The sequence below is a fragment of the Ranitomeya imitator genome, chromosome 7, assembly GCF_032444005.1.
Source record: "Ranitomeya imitator isolate aRanImi1 chromosome 7, aRanImi1.pri, whole genome shotgun sequence".
NCBI lineage: Eukaryota > Metazoa > Chordata > Amphibia > Anura > Dendrobatidae > Ranitomeya > Ranitomeya imitator.
The window spans coordinates 90,762,017-90,787,302 of record NC_091288.1 but is presented as its reverse complement, the minus strand read 5'-3'; the positions used below and the strand labels follow the sequence as shown (position 1 = coordinate 90,787,302).

Sequence of the window (25,286 nt, the reverse complement as noted above, 5' to 3'; positions counted from 1 at the left end):
TGGACCTTTTATACAGCATATGCTGAAAACAGGTTGTGCAGATGTAGATACCAGGTTGTGTCTAGCATACAGATTGACGACAAAAAGATGATTTCCACTCAATGAAAATATCTCTTAAATTAGCCCATGATGCAGAATCATTCACATGACTTACCGGTACTTGGAAAGACACTTGGAGGAGAAGGAGTGGGCACAGCAATTGGGACACCCACACTACCACTTCCACTGTTCTCTCGACTACTGCTCCGGCTGCTAGGGTGGCTGCCGCCACTACTGCCACTGCTGCTACAAGAAGTGAGAGCACAATTAATACATGCCTGCCTTACTGAGAAATCAGCATTATAGACCATGTATTATATGTCTGAGGAGATAGCCGGTAATCGGTCCAGGAACAGTGCACGACAGGGACAAAAATACCTGCACGGAGGCTGGAACTACAAATCCAATACAGTCACTTTTTTTTACCATGTTTCCTTTGTTTGTTTTTTTCCACCATTCAGCCAATCTTTCCGGACTCCCCAAAAACGTGGCAATTTTGGGACTGTTATGTTAATAAAAGAAAACCGGTGAGAAGTGGTTATTGATTTATTGGGGAATTTGGATATCAGGGAGGGGAGATTCCCCATTTCCTACCTCTGAGTTACAGTGGGGAGTCACTAAAGATGGGACACGTTCTAGGTGAATTGGTCCCGCTACCATTAATATGGTCATTCACTCATTTCAACAGCTGAAATATAAATTAACTATAGCTGATAGCCAGTTCACTGTGAAAAAGTGGATGTCTGGAGAAGACAACCCAAATAATCCTATTTATTCTGTAAAGATCAAGAGCTATTAAGTTTTCCCTTAAGCAACTCACAGCTTTGAAGTATCTGTAGTTCTTGGTTGTTGGGGGGACGAATGTTCCTCATTGGGTACAGTTCTCAAGATTAGCTTTATTCTGCTACTACATATTAACAATCTCTCAGTGTTTGTTCCGAGTCACCACTGTAATCACTAGATTTATATACAGTCATGGCCGAAAGTGTTGGCACCCTTGAAATTGTTCCAGAAAATGAAATATTTCTCCGAGAAAAATATTGCAATTACACATTATTTCCTTTGTGTCTATTGTCCTGCTGGAAGACCCATGACCTAGGACGCAAAACGAGCTTTATGACACTGGGCACTACATTGCAACCCAAAATCCTTTGGTAATCTTCAGATTTCATGATGCCTTGTACAGAGTCAAAACCACCAAGTCCCAGAGGCAGCAAAATTACCCCAAAACATCAGTGAACTTCGACCATATTTTATTGTAGGTACTGTATTACTTTCTTTGTAGGCCTTATTCCAATTTTGTTAAACAGTAGAATGATGTGCTTTACCAAAAATCTCCATCTTGGTATCATGTCCAAAATATGCTTTCCCAACAGGATTTTGGCTTAACTAATGTAAATTTTGGCAAATTGCACTCTAGCCATTTTATGTCTATATATTGAATTTCTTTGGGACTTGTAAAACTTGTTTATTATGTTGCGCATTGTGAACAAAGTAACGTCAAAATCTCTGGAGATGGACTTGTAACCTTGAGATTGTTGATATTGCTCAACAATTTTGATTCTCAAGTCCTCAGACAGTTCTCTTCCTTTTCTCCATGCTTAGGGTGGCACACAGAGACAAAGATTCAAGAGTCAACTTCTCCTTTTATCTGGTTTCAGGAATGATTTTTCATATTGCCCACACCTGTTACTTGCCACGGGTGAATTTGAATGAGCATCACATGTTTAAAACAAAGTAGTTTACTCAAACTTTTGGAACGGTGCCAACAATTTTGACAATCTAATTTTTGGGGTTGTGTTTGAAATTATGTCCAATTAGCCTTTTTTTCTCAGTTGTGTTGTTCCAATACACACAAACTAAAACTTATGTGTAACAAAACATGTGTAATTGCAATAATTTTCCGGGAGAAATACTTCCATTTTCTGAAACAATTTCAAGGGTGTCAACACTTTCGGTCTTAACAGTATATATATAAAGATAACAGGAACTTTGAAGAAGCTCGGGAAAGTGAGAGCCCTGATTTGGAGAAATGCTCTGGAATCTCCAGCTGCAGGGTGCCAGGGATTTGCGATTCTACAGCAGTGATAAAAGAGGTGTCAGGTGAGCAGCTAACTGCTGTGTAGAAATCAATGGGCTGCTCGGCAATCCCCGCACACATTATCAGAGCACGTTCGCTCATCACTATTTAGTATTCAAAATCATTTCTCTTAATGGCCAAAAGTATGTGGACTTCCCTTCAAATAGTGGATTCTGCAGGCAGGTATCAGTGGTTGGTTTACATCTCCCTTAAAATGACACCAGGTTTATTCTTCCCAATATCATGGCAGCATAAAACAGGCAAAAAGGCCAATTGCAGCACTGGGTCACTTACTGGGCTTCTTTCTGTAGTTTTGATAAAATCAGATTTGTATCTGCTGAAGCTTTGCTATTCCTCTGAAGAGCAGGGGTGTAATGACTATGGTCCCAGAGGGTGAGTCCGCGCCTGGGTGGGAGGGGAGCCCGCCAACACAAGCACCTATTTCACCTGAATGTATATTGTGGCGTAGATATACACTGACTCCCTGCACTGCAATATATATTGTCAGCCAATCAGAAGCCAGCAGCTGACGGTGTGCCGGTCACAGGCAACGCATGGCAATGACATCATGCGCTGCCTGTAGCTGACACGGTGAAGTCAGCCCTTTGCACCAGCTAAAGAAGAGGATACCGCACGTCGTGGGATTGGCGAAAGGTAAGAAGAATCGCCCAGGATGGGGGGACATCATCACTGGAAGGAGCCCGGGATGGCGGACATTATTACAGGAGACCCCTTATGGAGGAAATTATTACAGGATAGGGGACATTATATCAGGACGGGGCCCAGAAGGGAGGACATTATGCCAGGATGGGGCCAAGATACCAGGATGGTGGACATTACACTAGGATGGGGGGTGAAAACATATGTCTATAGAATCTAGAATACTAAGAGGGCCCATAAATCTGTCTAACATGCACCTGGGGGTTCAACCACAAATTGTGCACCCAGGGCCCATCGGACTCTAGTTACGCCACTATTAGGGGGCTCTCTATTCTCAACTGGGCCACTGACTGGCAGCTTTCTGTTAACACTGTGAATAGGCAGAAAGGTGACAACCAACGATGAGCCAGGGCTAGCTGAAGCTCACAAATAATGAGGGATTCATAGCAGTATCTCATCAATGAATGCTGTACAGAGGCAAACAATGTTTTATCCAAACTATATAAAATGCCCAGTAAATGAAATGGAGCTGGAATCAGTGTTTCTGCTCCTACCTTATGCTACTCTCAAATGGGACAGCAGACCCCTGGTAACAGAAGGGATATTGTCCATTGGACAACACATGATAGCGGAGGAGTCTAAGGCTTCTTTCACACTTCCGTCTTCCAAATCTGCACAGGATCCGTCAAGACGTTGAAATGACGGATCCTGTGCAGATTGTGGAAAACGTGTGCACTGGGCCCGTCTTTCTGACGAACCCGTTGAGGCTATGTGCACCTGTTGTGTATGCGTCTTCGCAGTGGTTTTCAGCTGCGAAAATGCATACACAACACAAACCAGGTTTAAAAAAACAATAACAAAAAAAAAAACAAAAAAAAAAAAAAATCGCAGTGTTCTCACCTACTGACATTCCCGCGCAGCGATGCTCCCGGCGGCTAGCGTTCCTAGTAATACATTGCGAAATCTCGCGAGAAGTCTTCTTTGCAAGATTTTGCAATGTATTGCTAGGAAGTAACACTAGCTGCCGGGAGCATCGGTGACGCTGCACGGGAAACGCCGGTAGGTGAGAATATTGTGATCTTTTTATTTTTTTAAATTATTTTTAACATTATATCTTGTTACTATTGATGCTGCATAGGCAGCATCAATAGTAAAAAGAGAAAGAGAGCGAGCGATAGAGAATTTCCCTGATGGGAAATTCTTCCACGCATGCTCAGTTTGAAAAGGCTGGACCCGTTGCTGGATTCCTGCTTTTCACAGGCAGCGACGCATCCTGCGCCCATAGGCTTCCATTGTAGCCAGTGACGGGCAGCGCAGGATGCGTCGCTGACCGATTTTCCGACGTGCAGAAATAACGTTCCTCTGAACGTTTTCTCTGCCCGACGAACCGTTTTTTACGCAGGATCCAGTCATAGACGGATGAAACGGATGGCCATCCGTCACAATCCGTCGCTAATACAAGTCTATGAGAAAATGCAGGAAATTTCTTTGCAGGATCAAAAATCAACGGATTGTGACAGGAGCTGAAAGACGGAAGTGTGAAAGAGGCCTTAACCGTGTTCACATCGCGTCGTTTACCTTTACATTTATTTGCTCTTGTTAAAAACTAGCAGCAACTACAGGTTTGTACAAAAAAAAATAAGCAAATTGACATTAGGAAAGGGCTGGAGTCACATGCTTTTGGAACGAGACACACAACATGACCCAAAAAAGAACAGACCTGCATGGCACTAGGTAAGTAAAGGGTCAACATACAAACACGTAGAAAACACATGATAAAACATTAGTCACAAAACATTTCTTGAAGCATGGACAGTGGCCAGAAAACTTCCCGATGCTCTGTAGTAGTGAAGGAGTTCATGAAAAGGTCTGTATTTCACTTTTTTTTTGTTAAGATAAAATTAAAAAAAAATAAAAGAAAGTGTACCACTATAATAAAGGGGCAGAATTAAAAATGGAAGGACTCTTTTTGGAAACCTTATATTTACCTTTCTGCAATTGGGCAGTCACTGAAGAACATATGAAACATTAACTGCTGGTGAAAATGTAAAGAAAATAAAGAGAACGCTCAGCCCAAGTCTTATTCTGTTAGCTTTTTTTCATTTATGTACATTTTCCTACTATTTTAACTAAAAACATCTTACTCCAGTAACCTGAACAAGTTAGTGAGTCGCTTTCATGAATATGCCGCTGTCTTATATGGCTTACATATACCTGTATGTGCGGTTCCTCTGGTTGACTGGAGCGGTTCTAACAGGGCTCTGTTGCTGTGAGGGAGCCATGTTACGTGTGGGGCTGGGTACATAGTCATTTGGTACGACAGGGGGCCGCACAGGCTCCAATGTACGATAGGGTGAGTGTCGCCTTCAAGAAAAACAAAAATAAATAAAAAAAATAAACCTGCAAACGTCATCCCAAAGAGTCGGGACATTAGGATAAAGTCTTCTTTACCAGGCAGCCCAGTCATCTTCACATGGAGGGTTTTAATCTGCTCCCATTTCTATACAAGTTTTGAAGTAGAAAAAACAAAACAAAACCCAAGATCAAGTATATAGGCCTAATCAGGAGGTATCAATGGTTTTAACCCCTTCACTGCTACACAACTTGCAGAGCACTGGTTGAGACGGCAGGCAACACATGTTTGAACTTCCACATTAAAAGTGAGGGTGGGGAAAGCACTTTAAAGAAAGGACCTGCCACAGAAAGAGTAGTGGTGGATGATGGTGACATTGATCTGATGAACTGATCCACAAAAAAACTGTATAAACACAATCAACCAATTAGATTGTAGTGTCTAAGATAAAACAAAACACAATCAAATGTGACTGTACTTCCCCCTTGAGGAAGCGACAGTCACGCTCGCGAAACGCGCGTCGGGGTGAGTGGTCGCCCCCTGGACTTGGACTTAATCAGAGATACGGCTATGGGTAATTAACCTTTTACATATTCTGGGTAGCACGGTGGCGCAGTGGTTAGCACAGCAGCCCCAGTCCTGGGTTCAAATCCCACCAAGGACAACATCTACAAAGAGTTTGTATGTTCTCTCCGTGTTTGCGTGGGTTTCCATATATAATATATATTCTGTGGAGGGGGTTGGGGACATAAAACTGTGCAACAGGTTATGTGGGGACATCATTGGGTGGGTGGATGTGCGGGCACATAATACTGTGTAGTGAGGTTTTGTGCGGACATCATAGTGTTTGAGGGAACACCATACTGTTTGGAGGTGCTGTGTGGGTACATCATACTGGGTGTGTGGACTGGGGGGAATCATATTGGCAGCTGTTTATCAAGGTACAAATGCTGAACAGTATGATTTACTGCTGAATATAAACTTTATGAAAAGCAGTAAACCATATATTTTTGAGTAGCTGCTACAGGTAAGACTACTTGTTACAATAAGCCCAATCATAACCAGCGTTATCAGAAATAACTAATCAGCAGACTAAGTCTTCTCAATATTTAGTGATAAAAATTATTATAAATCAATAATATAAGAAAAATTAAGTTTGACCAGATGGGTCGGCCATCTGCAATAGTCAAAGTATCTCATGGGGCCACTTAGGAAAATTAATTGCTAACCCCTGCTCTACACCACGGTAACCCAAACCTGTATCTTTGCAGTCCAAATAGGAGACCTCTGAAAATACAGCCTTTTACTCCTGTGGCTTTTTTGCACAGAGACTAGCTGCAATAATGGGTATGTCTACAGAACAGAAACCATACATAAAATATATGGTATACCTGATTAAGTCAGCCCGATTCATACAGGAAGAAAAATATTCCATATACTTTTAGACTATTGTGTTTATTGTGTTCTATGCCACCTATGTTACGGTCAAGCAGGTGCTTCCTTTTGTACTTGTGACAGGGAATAGTTGCCATGCATTACACTGTACTATTAGCAATAAAATTACATACAAATCACAATGGAAGTTAAAAAAATAAACAACTAAAAATGATTGTTTTAGATGTATGATAATAAACAAGACTTGACAATTATTTTGGTAAAATGACAGGTAAAATAATTACCTAAAAACATGCTGGGAAAGGTATAGTTCTGGGCTTAGTGCATCCCTCATTGTACCATAACAAAATAATTACCCAAGGGTTCCTTTGCCAGTCATTGGTGGGCTAGGTGGTTTCTGAGTTGGTGGTGTAGTCCGTGGCAATCCTCCCATCTTCATGTTCTGTGTGCTGACCTGTACAGAGCAAAAAGTAATGGGGCAAAGGAAAGTAACATTACAGCTTATTTCAGGTTTATGTAAAAAGATGTCAGATAAAAATGGCGTGAAGGCATTACTCATGAAAGGCAAGTAACAGGATAGGATAGCCTCTAAAACTTTAGATTAAAATTTAAAAATAAAAATACACTAAGATTGCAAAAAAAAGAACCTCTTAAGAAATAGTAAAGAGGTCACTCAGATCTACTAAGGGGTTTTCCTAGTAGTGGACAACTCTGTTAACGTTTACAGCTCCTTCATACTTTTTTACACCATACTTTTGTATTCATTTTTAGCACCGGTGCAAGATACTACAGTTTTGTTCCATTGCAGTGGCACAATATCTTCAATCAGTGTCAGACTGGATTGGCAAAGGTCAACCAGCAACAATAATTCTTGGGGTTCACTGTTCACCTACGTGCAAAAATAACCTGACCCTAGTAAACAAATGTACTTTTGCTTCTATGTAATATTAATATGGCTATGTTGCTTAATGAATGAGAAGATGATTTTTTTTCTGCACTACTGATTAGCACTCCTTCACAGGGGTCTACCAGAGGATTCTTCTCTTCTCGTGTGGGCCAGTCCAAGCTTGCCTTCAATCGCTGCTCTAAAAATACAAGACAATCAAGCGCAAAGTACAGTATAAACTAGTCTGCAAGCTGCTGTAAATACTGAAGAGGCTGAAGCACAAGCGCTGCGTCCTCTGCAAACAGCGATGGAACCACGCTGATCTAATATTGATAAACTCTCCTAGGGAAAGGCCATCCATTACTAAAGACTGAATAACCATTTCATAAATGGAGGGGGGAAAAAATGGGTCCATAAATATCAAAAGTCAAAATTTGCATTTGCTCAGTATTCGCATTCACTGATTAGTCACTAAACTCATACTGTAATAGTACAGAAATATTTTAGTAGTCACATTCCTGAAAGGGAGTATTAACTGCAATATAACGTACACTTCACATATAAAGTACACTTCACCCATCTTTACTATCCCCCATCCTCTGGAATTCTTTGCCCCAACACGTTCTACTATCAACCACATTCAGATCCCTCAGACGGAACCTGGAAACCCATCTCTTCAGGAAAGCCTACAGCCTGCACTGACCCCGCTGCCGCCTCATCACTACCGGAGCTACCGCCTCACCAACACCGGAGCTGCTGCAACCCTCAACCTACTGTCTCCTTCCCCATAATCCTGTAGAATGTAAGCCTGCAAGGGCAGGGTCCTCGCCCCTCTGTACCAGACTGTCATTGTTAGTTTGCTTACTGTAAGTGATATCTGTAATTTGTATGTAACCCATTCTCATGTACAGCACCATGGAATCAATAAATAATAATAATAGTGCAAAGTTGGCCTTGCTTGGCTCAGTTGGTCAGGAAAATTCAACAGGGTCAACCGTCAGACGTCACGTCTAACATTAAAAGCATTGCCTGATACATAGTGATAAATAAAGCAAGCATTGAAGCGTTTCAATACATTTCTAGACATAAATCAGTATGTGAATATATTTTACACATAAATGTCCCAATAGAAAACCATAAACATTTGATATCTGCAGATCTCCACAGAAACACCACCTGGGATGATATAGTACATTAGGCTAAAGTAGAATACTTAAATAGATTATTTAAATAATTCTCTGGGGCGTTTGCTTTCAGTCCCTCCCAGACACTGCCAATCACAACTTGGTTGGCAGCATGTAGGAAGGAGGTGTGAAAGTGCACACCCCCAAGATAATTGCGAAGAAATGTCCAGTTGGACTGAAAACAGAGATTTCACATACTGAGTTTCAGAAGAAGAAAATGTGAGAATATCTGCAATGCATAGACACATCTAAAAACGGAAAAAAGCAGCAGAAATCAGGGGAACTTCAGGTTTTTACAAGGAATTTAACTCCATTTTTTGAGCAAGGGACAACTCCTTTTTAACCTCTTCATGACATAAGACATACATTTAAGTCATGTTTCATGTCCTTGACTTTGATGTGAGCTTCCACGCAGAGTCTGCATCTTTCCCACCAGATGATGACTGAGCTCCGCCCGCCGCTGTTAACCTGATAAACGTTGATCTGAACCTGACAGTGGCATTTAACATGTGCTGGCAGTGGGTGCTTCACTCCACGTCGGTGTGCCTGTGACGTGACCGCGGAGTGCCAATGGGTTGTCATGACAGCTGGAGGTCTGCTGTGCTTGTGATACTCCTGTGAAAGCCAGCCTGTGTCAGGAGTTCATAGGAGATCGTGATTTACTCCATGTATAGCACAAGTGATCAGACAATCGCAGCTTCAAGTCTCCCAAAGGGACTATAAGACTCAGTAAAAAAGTTAAAAAAAAAAAAAAATTATATGAAAAAAACCCCCCACAAAGGTTCAAATCACCCCCTTTTTGCCCCATTAAAAATAAAGCAAATTAAAAATTACACATTTGGTATCGCTGCATTTGTAAAAGTTTGATCTATCAAAACAAAGTTAATTAACCCAATTGGTTAAAAGGCGTGATGAGAAAAAAAAACATCAAAACGCCAGAATTAAGTTTTTTTGGCCGCCGCTACATTTCAATAATAGGCGCAAAACATTGTATCAACGCCAAAATGATGTCACTAAAAAAGTCAGATCAAGGAGGAAAACATAAGCCATCACACAGCTGCATAACCCAAAAATTCAAAGCGTTATTGGTCTCGGAAAATGGCGATGCAAGCAAAATTGTTTTCTTTTGTTTTAAATTTATTTTTTCCAAACAATAATAATAATAATAATAATAATAATTAATTAATAAATAAACTATTCATGGCTTTGTATTTGCATAATTGTACTGACCTAGAGAATCATATTGCCAGGTTAGTTTTACCGTACAGTGAACATGGTAAATAAACAAAAACTAAAAATTGGCGAAATTGCATTTTTTGGCAATTTCAACGCACTTTCAATTTTTTTCCCCATTATAAAATTAATAATGTCATTCAAAAGTACAACTCGTCCCGCAAGAAAAAAGCCCTCAAATGGCTGGAACATAGACAGAAAAATAGTAAGTAATGGCTCTGGGATGAATGGGTAAATAAAAAAAAAAAAAAAAAAATGGAAACTCAACTGGGGTGAAGGGGTTAAGCACTGCTGAAATGTTTAAAAGCATTAAAAAAAGTAATCAGTTATTGTGGTCATGAGGAAGATTAAATAATAAGGTCCATATTATGTCACACTGAACATATTACAAATCAGCGCACATTAAGTGGTCAGGAAGGAAACCTCTAAATACCTCTTTCCAATGTTAACACTTTTACAGGAAATGAACATTATGAGAATATGATCATCCTGGATGATGTCAACACAACATCTAATGCTTCCTTTTCGACATACTCATGAATGACTGAGGGAGATATCCTGATAATGGACCGCTCAATATTAATACTAGAATGACACACCAGACACGCGCATACAGCCTTGCTTTAAAGGAGAAACACGGCAGTAACACTGTTTTATTAATTTAATATGAACATTGACATTTTGATCTACAGAAGGCAGGAGCTTTTCTGCTGGGTCATTTTTTGTCTGCGGCATTGAGTGGAACCTGCACTGCTAAATTTCCATCCTGGTGAGCGATGGTTCTGGCAAGGAAACGTATTTGTCAGCTTAGGCTTTAATGTAAATGGGAACATAGACGGAGGCTTACAAGTCCCAGGCAGGCAGTAAATTCAGCCTGCTGTGGAATCAGTTATTCTAATTTTTTTCACTGTAAAAAAAGCTATTATGTAGAGAAAAAATACCAATGGAGAAGGTATGAAGGAAATGTAGAGGCTATCCATATCCTGTCATTCATACTCTACTAGATGATCATGGGGTACACAAATTCACCTTTATTCATTCTTACCTTAAATCTGAGCAACCACTTAATGTACAAAGGAAGCAAAGAGGAAAAGCAAAGAAAAAAAAGGCAAAGGAGGTTTAATGTCATCACAATAGGATAAAAAAGTAGAAAGTACAAGATTTACGAATTATTAATAAATGCATTCAAATGTACGTAGCACAAAAATACAACTTTTTTTCAATCTCCGTTTCAAGTATACATTGTGAAACTGCAGGTGATACTCCAGGTATTGAAACTAATTTTGGTTTCCATAAAGTTTGCTCCTTCAGTGTTTTTAGACCATGAAGTTAGAGGTTTCTATGGTTACTGAAGTATAAGTATAATATTTCACACCGATGCACACTTTTATTGACAAATACATCAAGTCTACACAAAGAGGCAATATCTGCAGTGTTGGTCCTTAGGGTATGTGCCCACGATCAGTAAACACTGCGGGGTTGGATGCTGTGTACTTGTGCAGCGTCCAGATGTTACAGCATAGTGGATGAGATTTCAAGAAATCTTATGCCCACAATGCCTCCAGAGATGCCCGCGGCTCAGCTGCGGAGACGGACATGCGGCGTGTCTCTCCAGACCGCAGCAGGTCTATTTCTCTTGCGGAGACGCTATGGTTCTCAGAAAATCGCGACAAAAGCTATTTTTTCTTCACCACGTAAATTTAAAAAAATAAGTAAGTAAACGTGTTTGGTATCTGCGTTTTCGTAGTCACCTGGGGAATCATTTTGCCAGGTCAATTTTAACTTATAGTGAACACGATAAATAAACAATTGTGACATTGTAAGACACACTTTGAATTTTTTACCGGTTTTTCCAGTACATCTGGTACAATGAATGATGCTACTCAAAAGTACAACTCGTCCCGCAAAAAAAACAAGAACTCATATGGCTATATTGACGGAAAAATAAAAAAGTTATGGCTCTTGGAAGAAAGGGAGGAAAAAACTGAAAATGGTCATGTCATGAAGGGGTTAATGACCTCTGATGTACTCTTTTACGGCAGTCATTTTAGGGTTTTATTGTTTTTAGAGGCTGTAGAATAAAAAACGCAGCCATAAGTGGAGCCTGCTGGTCGAAGGGGAAGGCAAATTTTACTGTGTAAGAGTCCATTTCCATGTTTCGACTGCTGGCATGTTATGAATGATTGTCCGTAAACTTTTACCGATCAGCAGTTGATTAATGGTCTGAGGACCAAAGTAAACGATGCGCAGCGAGCAATCGATACTAGATCGGTCAGTGCATAAGAGCTGATATTGTTCTTGGCAGTGCGAGTTATTTTTGCACAGGACGATGCGCCACCGAAAACTTTGATCTTTTAGGCTACATAAAAAAATCATTGCAGCCGATGAAAGAGTGTTTTGCTTGTCCATCGGGGATAGGCAGTCTGTTTGCACAGCAAGATAATCAGGAAAGGAGCTTTTTAACAACAGGCGTTAATGATTATCTCGTAGTGTGTATGCCTTTAAGCCTTCCTGAAAGCTTTAAACATAGCGCTTTTATGTGCACTAGTGATGACCGAATGTACTCGGATAAGGTGTTATCCAAGCATGCGCGTGTTTGCTAACCAAGTGTCTTTAACATGCTCAAAAACTGTTCGAAACACCATGTAAAACGTCATACAAAGAATAAAACAAATAAAATAATAATAATGTAATAATTAAAAATAAAACCCACTGATCACACAAAACTCTGCAGCTAATGCCATAACTTTAGCTATGGCATGCCATATGAGGAAAATGATGTTCAATGGTGGGGGAGGGGGGGAATAACATTTTTATTTTAGGGTATATCATACCAGTCTGCTATTTAGTTTAAAGTAGTAAAAAATACATAAAAAAAAAAATCAATACCCTATTTGGCACTAAATAGAAAAAAAAACCTTAATGATTTGCCTTCTCTTTAAGGAGGATATTTGCATATTTAATTTCCCAGAAGAGCATTCCATGGCCTATAAGGCTTGGTCCTCTCCACAAGGACAAACGTTCCACTTTAGGCCACAAATTTAGGATTTAATCTCAAGGTCAGAAAACCCTGACTCACATCGAGCGACATCTAAACTAAGAGAAGCACTTTTAAACAGAATATTTACAAATAAAAAATAAAACAAAATCTAATTCGATATTAAGCAAATTTCTACAAATACCTTCACTCCATGTCCAGTGTCATCCAGAATTGTGTAGTCAATAGGCTTTCGGATGTAACGAACGGGCCTCTCCAAGTTTGCTGGAGCAATAATTTTGTGTGTTCTAGAAGTGTTTTTGTTCGTTGTCAGGATTCCAATCTCTCTTCTCGCAACTTTTTCCTTGTGGATATCCACTGTCTAAGAAGAAGAGCAATTAATTCCAACTCCGTTAAAAAAAAAAAAAAACTCTTACAATCAGAAGACAAGCAAATATTATTTGGGAAATTTTCAATGTCCCTCAGAAAATTAAAAAAAAAAAAATGTATACTCATCTCTCGCAGCAATGTGGTGCCAGCGAGGTCTGTGCTGCTGATCATGGTGGGTGTAATTAAAATAATGAAGGTCAGTTCTGCTTTGTTTAATATTAGAGGGACTGTGCACTATTGGAAATCCCCGCCACTGATCAGCTGCAGTGCATCAATGTTCCCCTAGAGTAGACATCAAAATAATAAGAGGCTGCATGCTGTACAGCACCCATCGATTGTGGCGTCACATCACGGCTGAAGCTAATGTTATATCACGCACTGGAACGGAGCCACTGCAGCAGGCATGTATGCTTTGTTTTTATTTTTGTGTGGCACTGAACAACTGAAGCTGTGGTTATACTCACCTAACGCTGCTCTCTCCGGTGTCCAGCGCCGTTCTTCTGCTCTTCTCACTACCGTAAACGAATAGGAGACCTGCTGGTTCATTCTACACTCTCCGCGTGGGACGGAAGTCTCTTTTACTATGAAAGCCTACAGGGCCTCATTCTGATGCTCCATAGACTTACAATGTAAAAGTCACTTCTGGGTCACGCAGAGACTGGACACCGAGAACAGCTGATCAGCAAAGGTGCCAGAAACCTACAGATCAGACTCTGATGGGTGCAGGAGTTGTGACGCAATTAGAGTTATTACACGCAACATAAAGCCAAGCTGACAAACCTAACCCCGCCCACCACCAGACTGTATGGACGTAATCTATTGACAGTGAGCAGCTTATCACAGGATGGGGCGGCGTCAGACCAGGGCTCACAGGCTGCTGTAGTCCAGCAATGATTATTTCACAGTGATAAAACTTCATTGTAAGTAAACGACAGCACACAGCCAAAAAAGTGACACATCCTTGAATTCAGTGTCTTAACTGCGACCTTATAATGTCCTCAGATTACATAGCAAGTGACTGCTGACAGATTCCCTTTAAGGCCGGTTTCACACGTCAGTGGCTCCAGTACGTGTGGTGACAGTTTCCTCACGTACCGGAGACACTGACACACATAGACACATTAAAATAAATGTGTCTCTGCAGATGTCAGCGTGCTGTCACCATGTGTCCGTGTGCAAAACACGGAGACATGTCAGTGTTCGTGGGAGCGCACGGATCACATGGACCCATTAAAGTCAATGGGCGCATGTAAACACGTACCGCACATGGATGCCCTCTGTGTGCTGTCCGGGTGCTTTTTTTTAAAGTCATAGGGTTAAAATTGAAAAATTGTTTCAAGATGCGGAGACACGGACAGCACATGGGCGATAAACACTGACACACAGATAGCACACGGATGGCCTGCGTGCACACACGAAAACGGATAGCTCCGGGACAGTTTCTTCCGGTACCGGAAATATCTGGACGTACGAGACTGGCCTAATGCATACAATTTAAACTTAACCCCTTAAAGGGAATCAGTCACACCCAAAAATAGTACAGTGGGGCAAAAAAGTATTTAGTCAGTCAGCAATAGTGCAAGTTCCACCACTTAATAAGATGAGAGGCGTCTGTAATTTACATCATAGGTAGACCTCAACTATGGGAGACAAACTGAGAAAAAAAAATCCAGAAAATCACATTGTCTGCTTTTTAACATTTTATTTGCATATTATGGTGGAAAATAAGTATTTGGTCAGAAACAAAATTTCATCTCAATTCTTTGTAATATATCCTTTGTTGGGAATGACAGAGGTCAAACGTTTTCTGTAAGTCTTCACAAGGTTGCCACACACTGTTGTTGGTATGTTGGCCCATTCCTCCATGCAGATCTCCTCTAGAGCAGTGATGTTTTTGGCTTTTCGCTTGGCAACACGGACTTTCAACTCCCTCCAAAGGTTTTCTATAGGGTTGAGATCTGGAGACTGGCTAGGCCACTCCAGGACCATGAAATGCTTCTTACGAAGCCACTCCTTCGTTGCCCTGGCGGTGTGCTTTGGATCATTGTCATGTTGAAAGACCCAGCCACGTTTCATCTTCAATGCCCTTGCTGATGGAAGGAGGTTTGCACTCAAAATTTCACGATACATGGCCCCATTCATTCTTTCATGTACCCGGATCAGTCGTCCTGGCCCCTTTGCAGAGAAACAGCCCCGAAGCATGATGTTTCCACCACCATGCTTTACAGTAGGTATGGTGTTTGATGGATGCAACTCAGTATTCTTTTTCCTCCAAACACGACAAGTTGTGTTTCTACCAAACAGTTCCAGTTTGGTTTCATCAGACCATAGGACATTCTCCCAAAACTCATCTGGATCATCCAAATGCTCTCTAGCAAACTTCAGACGGGCCCGGACATGTACTGGCTTAAGCAGTGGGACACGTCTGGCACTGCAGGATCTGAGTCCATGGTGGCGTAGTGTGTTACTTATGGTAGGCCTTGTTACATTGGTCCCAGCTCTCTGCAGTTCATTCACTAGGTCCCCCCGCATGGTTCTGGGATTTTTGCTCACCGTTCTTGTGATCATTCTGACCCCACGGGGTGGGATTTTGCGTGGAGCCCCAGATCGAGGGAGATTATCAGTGGTCTTGTATGTCTTCCATTTTCTAATTATTGCTCCCACTGTTGATTTCTTCACTCCAAGCTGGTTGGCTACTGCAGATTCAGTCTTCCCAGCCTGGTGCAGGGCTACAATTTTGTTTCTGGTGTCCTTTGACAGCTCTTTGGTCTTCACCATAGTGGAGTTTGGAGTCAGACTGTTTGAGGGTGTGCACAGGTGTCTTTTTATACTGATAACAAGTTTAAACAGGTGCCATTACTACAGTTAATGAGTGGAGGAAAGAGGAGACGCTTAAAGAAGAAGTTACAGGTCTGTGAGAGCCAGAAATCTTGATTGTTTGTTTCTGACCAAATACTTATTTTCCAACATAAAATGCAAAAAAAATGATAAAAAAACAGACAATGTGATTTTCTGGATTTTTTTTCTCAGTTTGTCTCCCATAGTTGAGGTCTACCTATGATGTAAATTACAGACGCCTCTCATCTTTTTAAGTGGTGGAACTTGCACTATTGCTGACTGACTAAATACTTTTTTGCCCCACTGTATATGAGCTAAGGCCACCGGCATCAGGGGCTTATCTGCAGCATTCTGTAATGCTGTAGATAAGCCCCCGATGTAACCTGCAAGATAAGAAAAACAGGTTATATTATACTCACCCAGGGGCGGTCCCGGTTAGTTTCGGGTCCGTTGGGCGTCACGGTCCGAATCCGGCGCCTCCATCTTCATACGATGACGTCCTGTTCTTGTCTTCCGGCCGCGGCTCCGGTGCAGGCGTACTTTGTCTGCCCTGTTGAGGGCAGAGCAAAGTACTGCAGTGTGCAGGCGCCGGGCCTCTCTGACCTTTCCCGGCGCCTGCGCATTGCAGGACTTTGCTCTTCCCTCAACAGGGCAGACAAAGTACGCCTGCACCGGAGCCGCGGCAGGAAGACAAGAAGAGGACGTCATCGTATAAAGATGGGAGGCATTGGACCCAGACCGCGACGCCGGACCGGACCGCACCGGGACCGCCCCTGGGTGAGTATAGTATAACCTGTTTTTCTTACCTTTCAGGTTACATCGGGGGCTTATCTACAGAATTACGGAATGCTGTAGATAAGCCCCTGATGCCGGTGGACTTGGCTCATATACGATTTTTGGGGGTGACAGATTCCCTGTAATTAGATATTTTGGCCATAATGAAACTGTTTTGTTAGAGGGCTTTTTTGTTATCTTTTGTATCATTCCAGACAAAATTTTCTTTTGATTTTTATTTTGTTGAAGTAGTTTTGAGGGCTTGTTAATGCTGATTAAATCCTTCCACTTATTGAATGCAAATAGCCTTTTCAGACTGGAAAAGGACTTGAACTCATAGTAACATAGTAACATAGTTAGTAAGGCCGAAAAAAGACATTTGTCCATCCAGTTCAGCCTATATTCCATCATAATAAATCCCCAGATCTACGTCCTTCTACAGAACCTAATAATTGTATGATACAATATTGTTCTGCTCCAGGAAGACATCCAGGCCTCTCTTGAACCCCTCGACTGAGTTCGCCATCACCACCTCCTCAGGCAAGCAATTCCAGATTCTCACTGCCCTAACAGTAAAGAATCCTCTTCTATGTTGGTGGAAAAACCTTCTCTCCTCCAGACGCAAAGAATGCCCCCTTGTGCCCGTCACCTTCCTTGGTATAAACAGATCCTCAGCGAGATATTTGTATTGTCCCCTTATATACTTATACATGGTTATTAGATCGCCCCTCAGTCGTCTTTTTTCTAGACTAAATAATCCTAATTTCGCTAATCTATCTGGGTATTGTAGTTCTCCCATCCCCTTTATTAATTTTGTTGCCCTCCTTTGTACTCTCTCTAGTTCCATTATATCCTTCCTGAGCACCGGTGCCCAAAACTGGACACAGTACTCCATGTGCGGTCTAACTAGGGATTTGTACAGAGGCAGTATAATGCTCTCATCATGTGTATCCAGACCTCTTTTAATGCACCCCATGATCCTGTTTGCCTTGGCAGCTGCTGCCTGGCACTGGCTGCTCCAGGTAAGTTTATCATTAACTAGGATCCCCAAGTCCTTCTCCCTGTCAGCGACTCCTTCAGAAGAGAGTATTTACATATTTAAGTCCCAGATGGGCATTGCATGGCCTTTAAGTCTCCTTAAGCCAGTTTGGCACTTGCCACAACAAAAATGTTCCCCCCCTTATACTACCTGTATTGTGGAAATCAGTTTTCCAGTTTTAAAAAATCAATAGTTGAAATTGTATGTAGTGGAGTGGAACACTGCACTTGCAACTCTCCTGCCTCTTTTCCCATTTCCTGCCAGCTGCAATCATTACAACATGTGTGACCTTTCAGTCATAGACAAGAGACAGCCGGGGAAAAAGGAGAGATGCTGGAGAGCTGTGAGTGCAACATCCAACCTCACTGCATTTACAACTTATTAGCATACAATTTCAACAATGGATTCCTCTAAAACATCAAAATAGATTTCTACAAGAAAAGTAGAAAAAATACTGTCACGGATCGCTGCTCCGTGGTGTCACTTATTCGTCACGTGCCTGCTCTCACACGTGACTTTGGGTTGTGCCTGCAAGGGTTAATCTATCTCCCCACTCTCCGTCCAGCATTCAACCTCTGTCCTATGCTGTAAAGGGAGCATAAATCACACACCGACCCAGGCCACACACCAGCTCATACGCGCTGCCACCACTCATCGAATACACGGGCGATGAGTCCCAGAAATAACTAATAAAAATATGTTTATCACTCATAAGGCTCACACACCTCTAGGCTATGGATTCTTTAGAACATTCAAGGTTCAACTTATTAAAGGTTTATACTTTAATAGAAAAAGGTTCAATGCTTACAATAAGAAAAAGGTATAAAAATATGATAATAAAAAGACATACAACTTATGCAAAACAGTATCAAATAAACAGGAGAAAACTTACAGAAATCATCTAACTTGTAGTCTGCTTTCTGCACCCTGAGGGGGGGGGGTGTGAATGTAGTTGTGGAGCACATCAGCTTTTCAGGCTGCCCTCATCATGTGAACCCAATTCCCTGTCTGCAGCCTAAATTTATAACTTTGGTCTGAGGTCAGGTTTCTAGACCGGCCCCTCAGGCCAATATCATAACTGCTGCCTGTTTGTTTGGGCCACGGCCGCGCTACTAATGAATATATATTATTTTCCTCTGGAGACATATGTGAAATGGTTCCCAGGGATACCTTCCCTCAAGCCACAATTGGCATCTCCCCTCCAAGACCTCAGAGGTGTCAATTGTTCCTTTTGTTCTTTGGCCTTAGCCAGACCCCCTGGTGAGATCTGGAGACAGAATTTCTACTAGTTCCAAGGAAGTACATATTAATACCTAGGTGCGACTTGCCTTCGGGACAGATGCTACATTATCACTAGACACACATATAACCCTAGACATGTTACTACACACATAGATATATACACATATTTCACCACAAATACGAAAATTTCTGACTGTTCAGTAGTTGATAGCATCACCAGTTAGCCATTAAAAGGTAGCAAACTGCAAGCTTTCGAGACTACTCAGGTCTCTTCATCAATCATAGAATTTTATGCCTGAAGAAGAGGCATCAGTAGTATTCTCAAAAGCTTGCAATTTGGTACCATCTTTTCAGTTAGCCATTAAAAGGTATCAACCACTGAGGACTCTCAAATCTAAATATTTTTCTATCTACTGGCTAACACGGTACATAGATCTAAACAGCAATTCTGTCGTTCTTTACATTTTACATTAGTCACAATGATTCCAAATAAAGTGTTACTTTTAGCTTTACATGTAGCCTCTGTACAAGGAGAAAATTTTAAGTATATAAACATTTTAGCAAAAGTACAAAAACCAGCATGGAATAAGCAAAAAAAAAAAAAAACACTGCAGTCAGGAATAATTTTTGCATGTTTTGTATAACCAGACACTGATGCAAAATCTGTTTGTACAGTGCAAGATATCTAATGTTAGTTCACAGAAATTTAGCTTAAAACTGAGTATTTTGATATTCAACTTAGGAACTTCTAAAAATATCATATTGGTACTTTACATTTTAGTAATTTGCTTTATAGACAGTTTAGACAGTCAGGCCTGGGCCCTACTCTGCCCCATCTGGTCCATCCTGATTGGGCACAACTTGTTTTATCGAAAATCAGTTTTATTAGATATATGAATGAGGGGTCTTTGGTTCAGTATTCTACCCTCTGAATTACCATGAGAACGCGCACAATGTCAGGGTGTGAGCGCCCTCACCCCTCTCCTATGTACAGCGGCCACTCGTTACACACAGGATAAGACAACATCGCTCGCCCACTACACACAGGAGAGGGAGAGGAGAGTACTCACACACATGCGTTCTGAACTGTCAGCATCGGCTGTCCTCTGCCTTGTGATCCTGTGCACAAAACACTGGTTTGTATAAAACAAATGTACTAAAATCTACAGTACCAATAGGATTTTTTTTTATAAAGGTTATATCCTCTATGAGAATGTCTAAATAGTTCAACTTCAGTTTCAGGAATGACAGACTTCCCTTCAGGGTATGTGCACACGTTGCGGATTCTCTGCGGATCCGCAGCGTTTTTTGAGGTGCAGAAACGCTGCAGATCCGCAATTGATTTACAGTACAATGTAAATCAATGAGAAAAAAAAAATGCTGTGCACACTTTGTGGAAAATCCGCTGCGGTTTAAAAGAAGTAGCATGTCACTTCTTTTTTGTGAATCTGCAGCATTTTTGTATCCATTCCATTATAGAAAACCGCAGGGGTAAAAAATGCAGCAAATCCGCAAGAAAACCGCAGCAAAAATGCGTTTTCTGCCAGGAGAGGCAAAATCCGCACCAGAAATTCCTAAGCCTAATCCGCAACGTGTGCACATAACCTAAAGGTCTGCATACAGGTAAGGGTAAAATGCTCAGCCATATACGCAAGTAAAACAGGTGGATTTTTTGCGGAGTAATTATATTTTTGTGACACAAATCTGCAGAAGAAATAAAAGTTAAAGTTCTGACATAACTATAATTAAAGCATAATCAAATGATTTCTAGATCTCACCTGTGATATATGATTGATGGAGGACTCCATCCTCCTGAGCTGGGAAGCCTGAATATCCAGCATCTGGAGGACATTGTTGGCCAAGGTGTTGATGAGATAAGCCACACTAGCTAAGGACTGTGTTGTATAGGCTTTGGTTTCTTCTAGAGCTCTTTGCTTATCTGCAGACTAAAGGTATAAAACAATACAAAAGTTACAGTAATAGCCACATGGATCTGTTGTGTAGCACTCAATTATACTTTGTCACATTCAGACAAGGTAAGGTTGGCACAGCTGTGATGGGGTGGGTCATAAAGCTTGGTGGTTGGCTGTGCTGCAGTTTTCCAAAAAGCTTTGTTCTGGCTGCCGAACCAGAACAGTAACATGGACTTCAGTGGCAAGTCCATGCACAGACACAAGGTGTCCGGTACAGACCCTGAACTTTAGCGTTGGGGTTCGCCCAGCACTAATGCCAGACCATTATAACCCCAGAAAATTGTCTGTTGGAGCCATCATACACAATAGACTGTTGGCTGAACAAAACGTTATTGGTGGGTTTGGATGCCATTATTCTAATGATCATAGAGGCCTCTAGACCTGATGAGACTGATGTATTGCTTCTGAAAATCCATGTCAGAATGGCTGCATAATTTTTTTTTTTGGGGGGGTGGCGTGGGGGGGGTTAAGTGTTACCACTTCATATTAAAATTGTTATTTTATGAATCCAACTACAGCAGTAAAACATTACAAAATTATGGCTCTTGAAACACAAAGCCCAAAACAGCTGCTTCCTTTTAAGAGGTTGACCGGGCTAATGATATTGATGACTTATTCCACAGAGGTTCCAGTGGTGGCTGAATGTAAACAGTGAAGACCATTCGATTCATTGTGTGGTGCCAGAGGCCAACAACTACTGATCAGCTCCCATTCAAAACAATTCTGGGTGTTGGACCCCCAACAATCTGATAGTTATGCCCCAACCTAAGGACAGGTCATCAATATAATAAGTCCGGACAAGTTATTTAAAGGAATTGTCTTATGTTAAATGGGTAAAATTGTAAAGTATTCTCAGTTTTCATGAACAGAGGAATTTTTAATTTTATAGTTTACAGCTCGGTACATATAAGGTGATCTCCCCACTTCCTCCCTGCATAGTAATCGCTAGGAACCATGTGTACATGGCGATGACTATGCAGGGAGGAATTGGGGAGAGCTCCTTATCGGCGCGCACATCAGAGGTCACAGTGACTCGACGGTGCCTGTGCAGAAGATCCCTGAATGCAGTGCCCACAGAAGGCAGGATTCTGGGGCCATAACTGATGTACATGGGATGGTGGTAGTATTCTAATGAGGATGGGGCAGGGATTTCTTCCAGGCACTGCATGCCCCGGAGCCTAGAAGAAATCATTAACAAAGACAGAATATACACTGCTCAAAAAATAAAGGGAACACTCAAATAACACATCCTAGATCTGAATGAATGAAATTGAAATATTCTCATTGAATACTTTGTTCTGTACAAAGTTGAATGTGCTGACAACAAAATCACACAAAAATCACCAATGGAAATCAAATTTATTAACCAATGGAGGCCGCCTGGATTTGGAGTCGCAAACAAAATTAAAGTCAAATGTAATGTCCTTAAAACAAGTCAAAATGATGCTCAGTATTGTGTGTGGCCTCCACGTGCCTGTATGACCTCCTACCGTACAATGCCTGGACATGCTCCTGTTGAGGCGGTGGATGGTCTCCTGAGGAATCTCCACCCAAACCTGGACTAAAGCATCCGCCAACTCCTGGACAGTCTGTGGTGCAACATGACGTTGGTGAATGGTGTGAGACATGATGTCCCAGATGTGTTCAATCAGATTCAGGTCAAGGGAACGGGCGGGCCAGTCAATCACTTCAATGCCTTCATCTTGCAGGAACTGCTGACACACTCCAGCCACATGAGGTCTGCCATTGTCCTGCATTAGGAGGAACACAGGGCCAACCGCCCCAGCATATGGTCTCACAAGGGGTCTGAGGATCTCATCTCGGTACCTAATGGTAGTCAGGCTACCTCTGGCGAGCACATGGAGGGCTGTGCGTCCCTCCAAAGAAATGCCCCCACACCATTATTGACCCACTGCCAAACCGGTCATGCTGAAGGATGTTGCAGGCAGCAGATCGCACTCCACGTCATCTCCAGACTCTGTGAGCACAACCCCCATCTGTGGACGTCGGGCACTCAGACCATCCTCATGGAGTCTATTTCTAACCGTTTGTGCAGACACATGCACATTTGTGGCCTGCTGGATGTCATTTTGCAGGGCTCTGGCAGTGCTCCTACTGTTCCTCCTTGCACAAAGGCTGAGGTAGCGGTCCTGCTGCTGGATTGTTGCCCTCCTACAGCCCCCTCCACGTCTCCTGGTGTACTGGCCTGTCTCCTGATAGCGCCTCCAGTCTCTGGACACTACGTTGACAGACACAGAATACCTTCTTGCTACAGCTCGCATTGATGTGCCATCCTGGATGAGCTGCACTACCTGAGCCACTTGTGTGGGTTGTAGAGTCCGTCTCATGCTACCACGAGTGTGAAAGCACAACCAACATTCAAAAGTGACCAAAACATCAGCCAGAAAGCATTTGGACTGAGATGTGGTCTGTGGTCCCCACCTGTAGAACTACTCCTTTATTGAGTGTGTCTTGATAATTGCCAATAATTTCCATCTGTTGTCTATTCCATTTGCACAACAGTATGTGAAATGGATTGACAAACAGTGTTGCTTCCTAAGTGGACAGTTTGATTTCACAGAAGTTTGATTTACTTGGAGTTATATTCTGTTGTTTAAGTGTTCCCTTTATTTTTGGGGGCAGAGTAACATTTTTCAACAACAAGACCATTATTAATATGAGGCATACAGGTAGGATTAGTGTAACATTTACATTACCTGTATGCCCATATTAAAAGGTCGTAGGTCCCAGGGGGTGACAGATTCCCTTAAGAAGAATTTAGAAGCATTTGCATGTTTTGTTGCTTTTTTGTTCTGTTTTGTTTTCAAATTTGGTAAAATACAAACTATTCCATCATTGAAAAATATTGTCTTTACCATAAAATCCTGTCTGGAAACACACATATATCCACTATAAGGCCATGTTCACACTATGCGTTTTTAACTGCGGAACCGACGTGATTTTGCCGCTGCGGGTCCGCAGCTGTTTTCCATGCGGGGTACAGTACAATGTATCCTATGGAAAACAGGAACCACTGTGCCCACATTGTGGAAATGCACTAAAAAAGCCGCGCTGAATAGCTGCGGTAAAAAAGAAGTACCATGTCACTTCTTTTTGCGGAACTGCAGCGGTTCTGCACCCACTGACCTCCATTGTGAGGTCAAACCCGCAGTAAAACCCGCAGACGAAAAAAATATCTGCGGGTTTTCTGCGGTTTGTGGTGCAGAACCGCTGCAGCAGGAAGTGCGTTGGCGGAGTGTGGCTGCCCCCCGTGCCCCAATCCCACTCCCCCATGCTCCGATGCCACCCCCCGTGCTCCGACACCCTCCCCTCCCCCCCGTGCCCTCATCTGCCCCCCCCCCCTTATACTTACCGGGCCTCCCGGTGTCCGTCCGGCCGTCTTCTCCCTGGGCGCCGCCATCTTCCAAAATGGCGGGCGCATGCGCAGTGCGCCCGCCGAATCTGCCGGCTGGCAGATTCGTTCCAGGCACATTTTGATCACTGTGATAACCTCACAGTGATCAAAATAAAAAAAAAGGTAAATTACCTCCCCCCCCCCTTTATCACCCCCATAGGTAGTAACAATAATAAAATAAAGAATTAATTTTTTTTTTCCCCCACTACAGTTAGGGTTAGGGTTAGGGTTAGGCCTAGGGGTACGGCTAGGGGTAGGGCTAGGGGTAGGGCTAGGGGTAGGGTTAGGGTATTTTCAGCCATTTTAACCCTAAAAAAAACTTCCTAGAAAACACACAGACTCTGCAGAGAAAACTGCATAAAAAACCACACTAAAAACCACATCAAAAAATGCACCAAAAACGCACCAAAAAACGCACCTGCGTTTTCTGCCAAGAGCTGCGGTTTTTAATGCAGAAAAAACAGCAGGGAAATCAGGAACGTGTGAACATGGCCTAATGCATTTCATCACAGAGAGCAATCACTACTGTGTAACAGGGTATTTAAGAGAAATTCCAGTAACTGTGTGACAATTCTATAATCGGGTATTAAACTAATGGTGTACACACATCATCTCGCCCAGCGCTGCTTCTTCCTATGTGACTCATAACGCCTATGCCTGAAATCACAGCCTCTTCGCCATCATCCTTGGGAAAGACAAGTTGATGCAAATTTCCCAGCTTTATAAAAACCCAGCCTCCTCTAACCTTGCGCCAAAACACAACAGCCATGGGTTCATCTAAGCAGCTACCTAGCACTCTGAAAATACA

At 42.1% G+C, this 25,286-nt stretch overlaps 1 protein-coding gene across 14 annotated transcripts in view; it reads right to left on the bottom strand.

The window, feature by feature from the left end:
• The window catches only part of ABI2 (abl interactor 2), a 158,663-nt gene that overhangs the window by 75,004 nt on the left and 58,373 nt on the right, over positions 1-25,286 (bottom strand). For 3 of the 14 annotated variants that reach the window (XM_069733657.1, XM_069733643.1, XM_069733652.1), the window contains exons 2-7: positions 20,869-21,036; positions 13,013-13,189; positions 10,876-10,893; positions 6,884-6,981; positions 4,994-5,143; positions 155-285 (exon numbers count right to left, since the gene is read on the bottom strand). In XM_069733657.1, coding sequence (XP_069589758.1) covers positions 155-285; positions 4,994-5,143; positions 6,884-6,981; positions 10,876-10,893; positions 13,013-13,189; positions 20,869-21,036 — 742 coding nt within the window. The remainder of the gene's footprint in view (positions 1-154; positions 286-4,993; positions 5,144-6,883; positions 6,982-10,875; positions 10,894-13,012; positions 13,190-20,868; positions 21,037-25,286) is intronic. The other 11 variants (XM_069733644.1, XM_069733653.1, XM_069733646.1 and 8 more) reach the window with 7 other exon arrangements.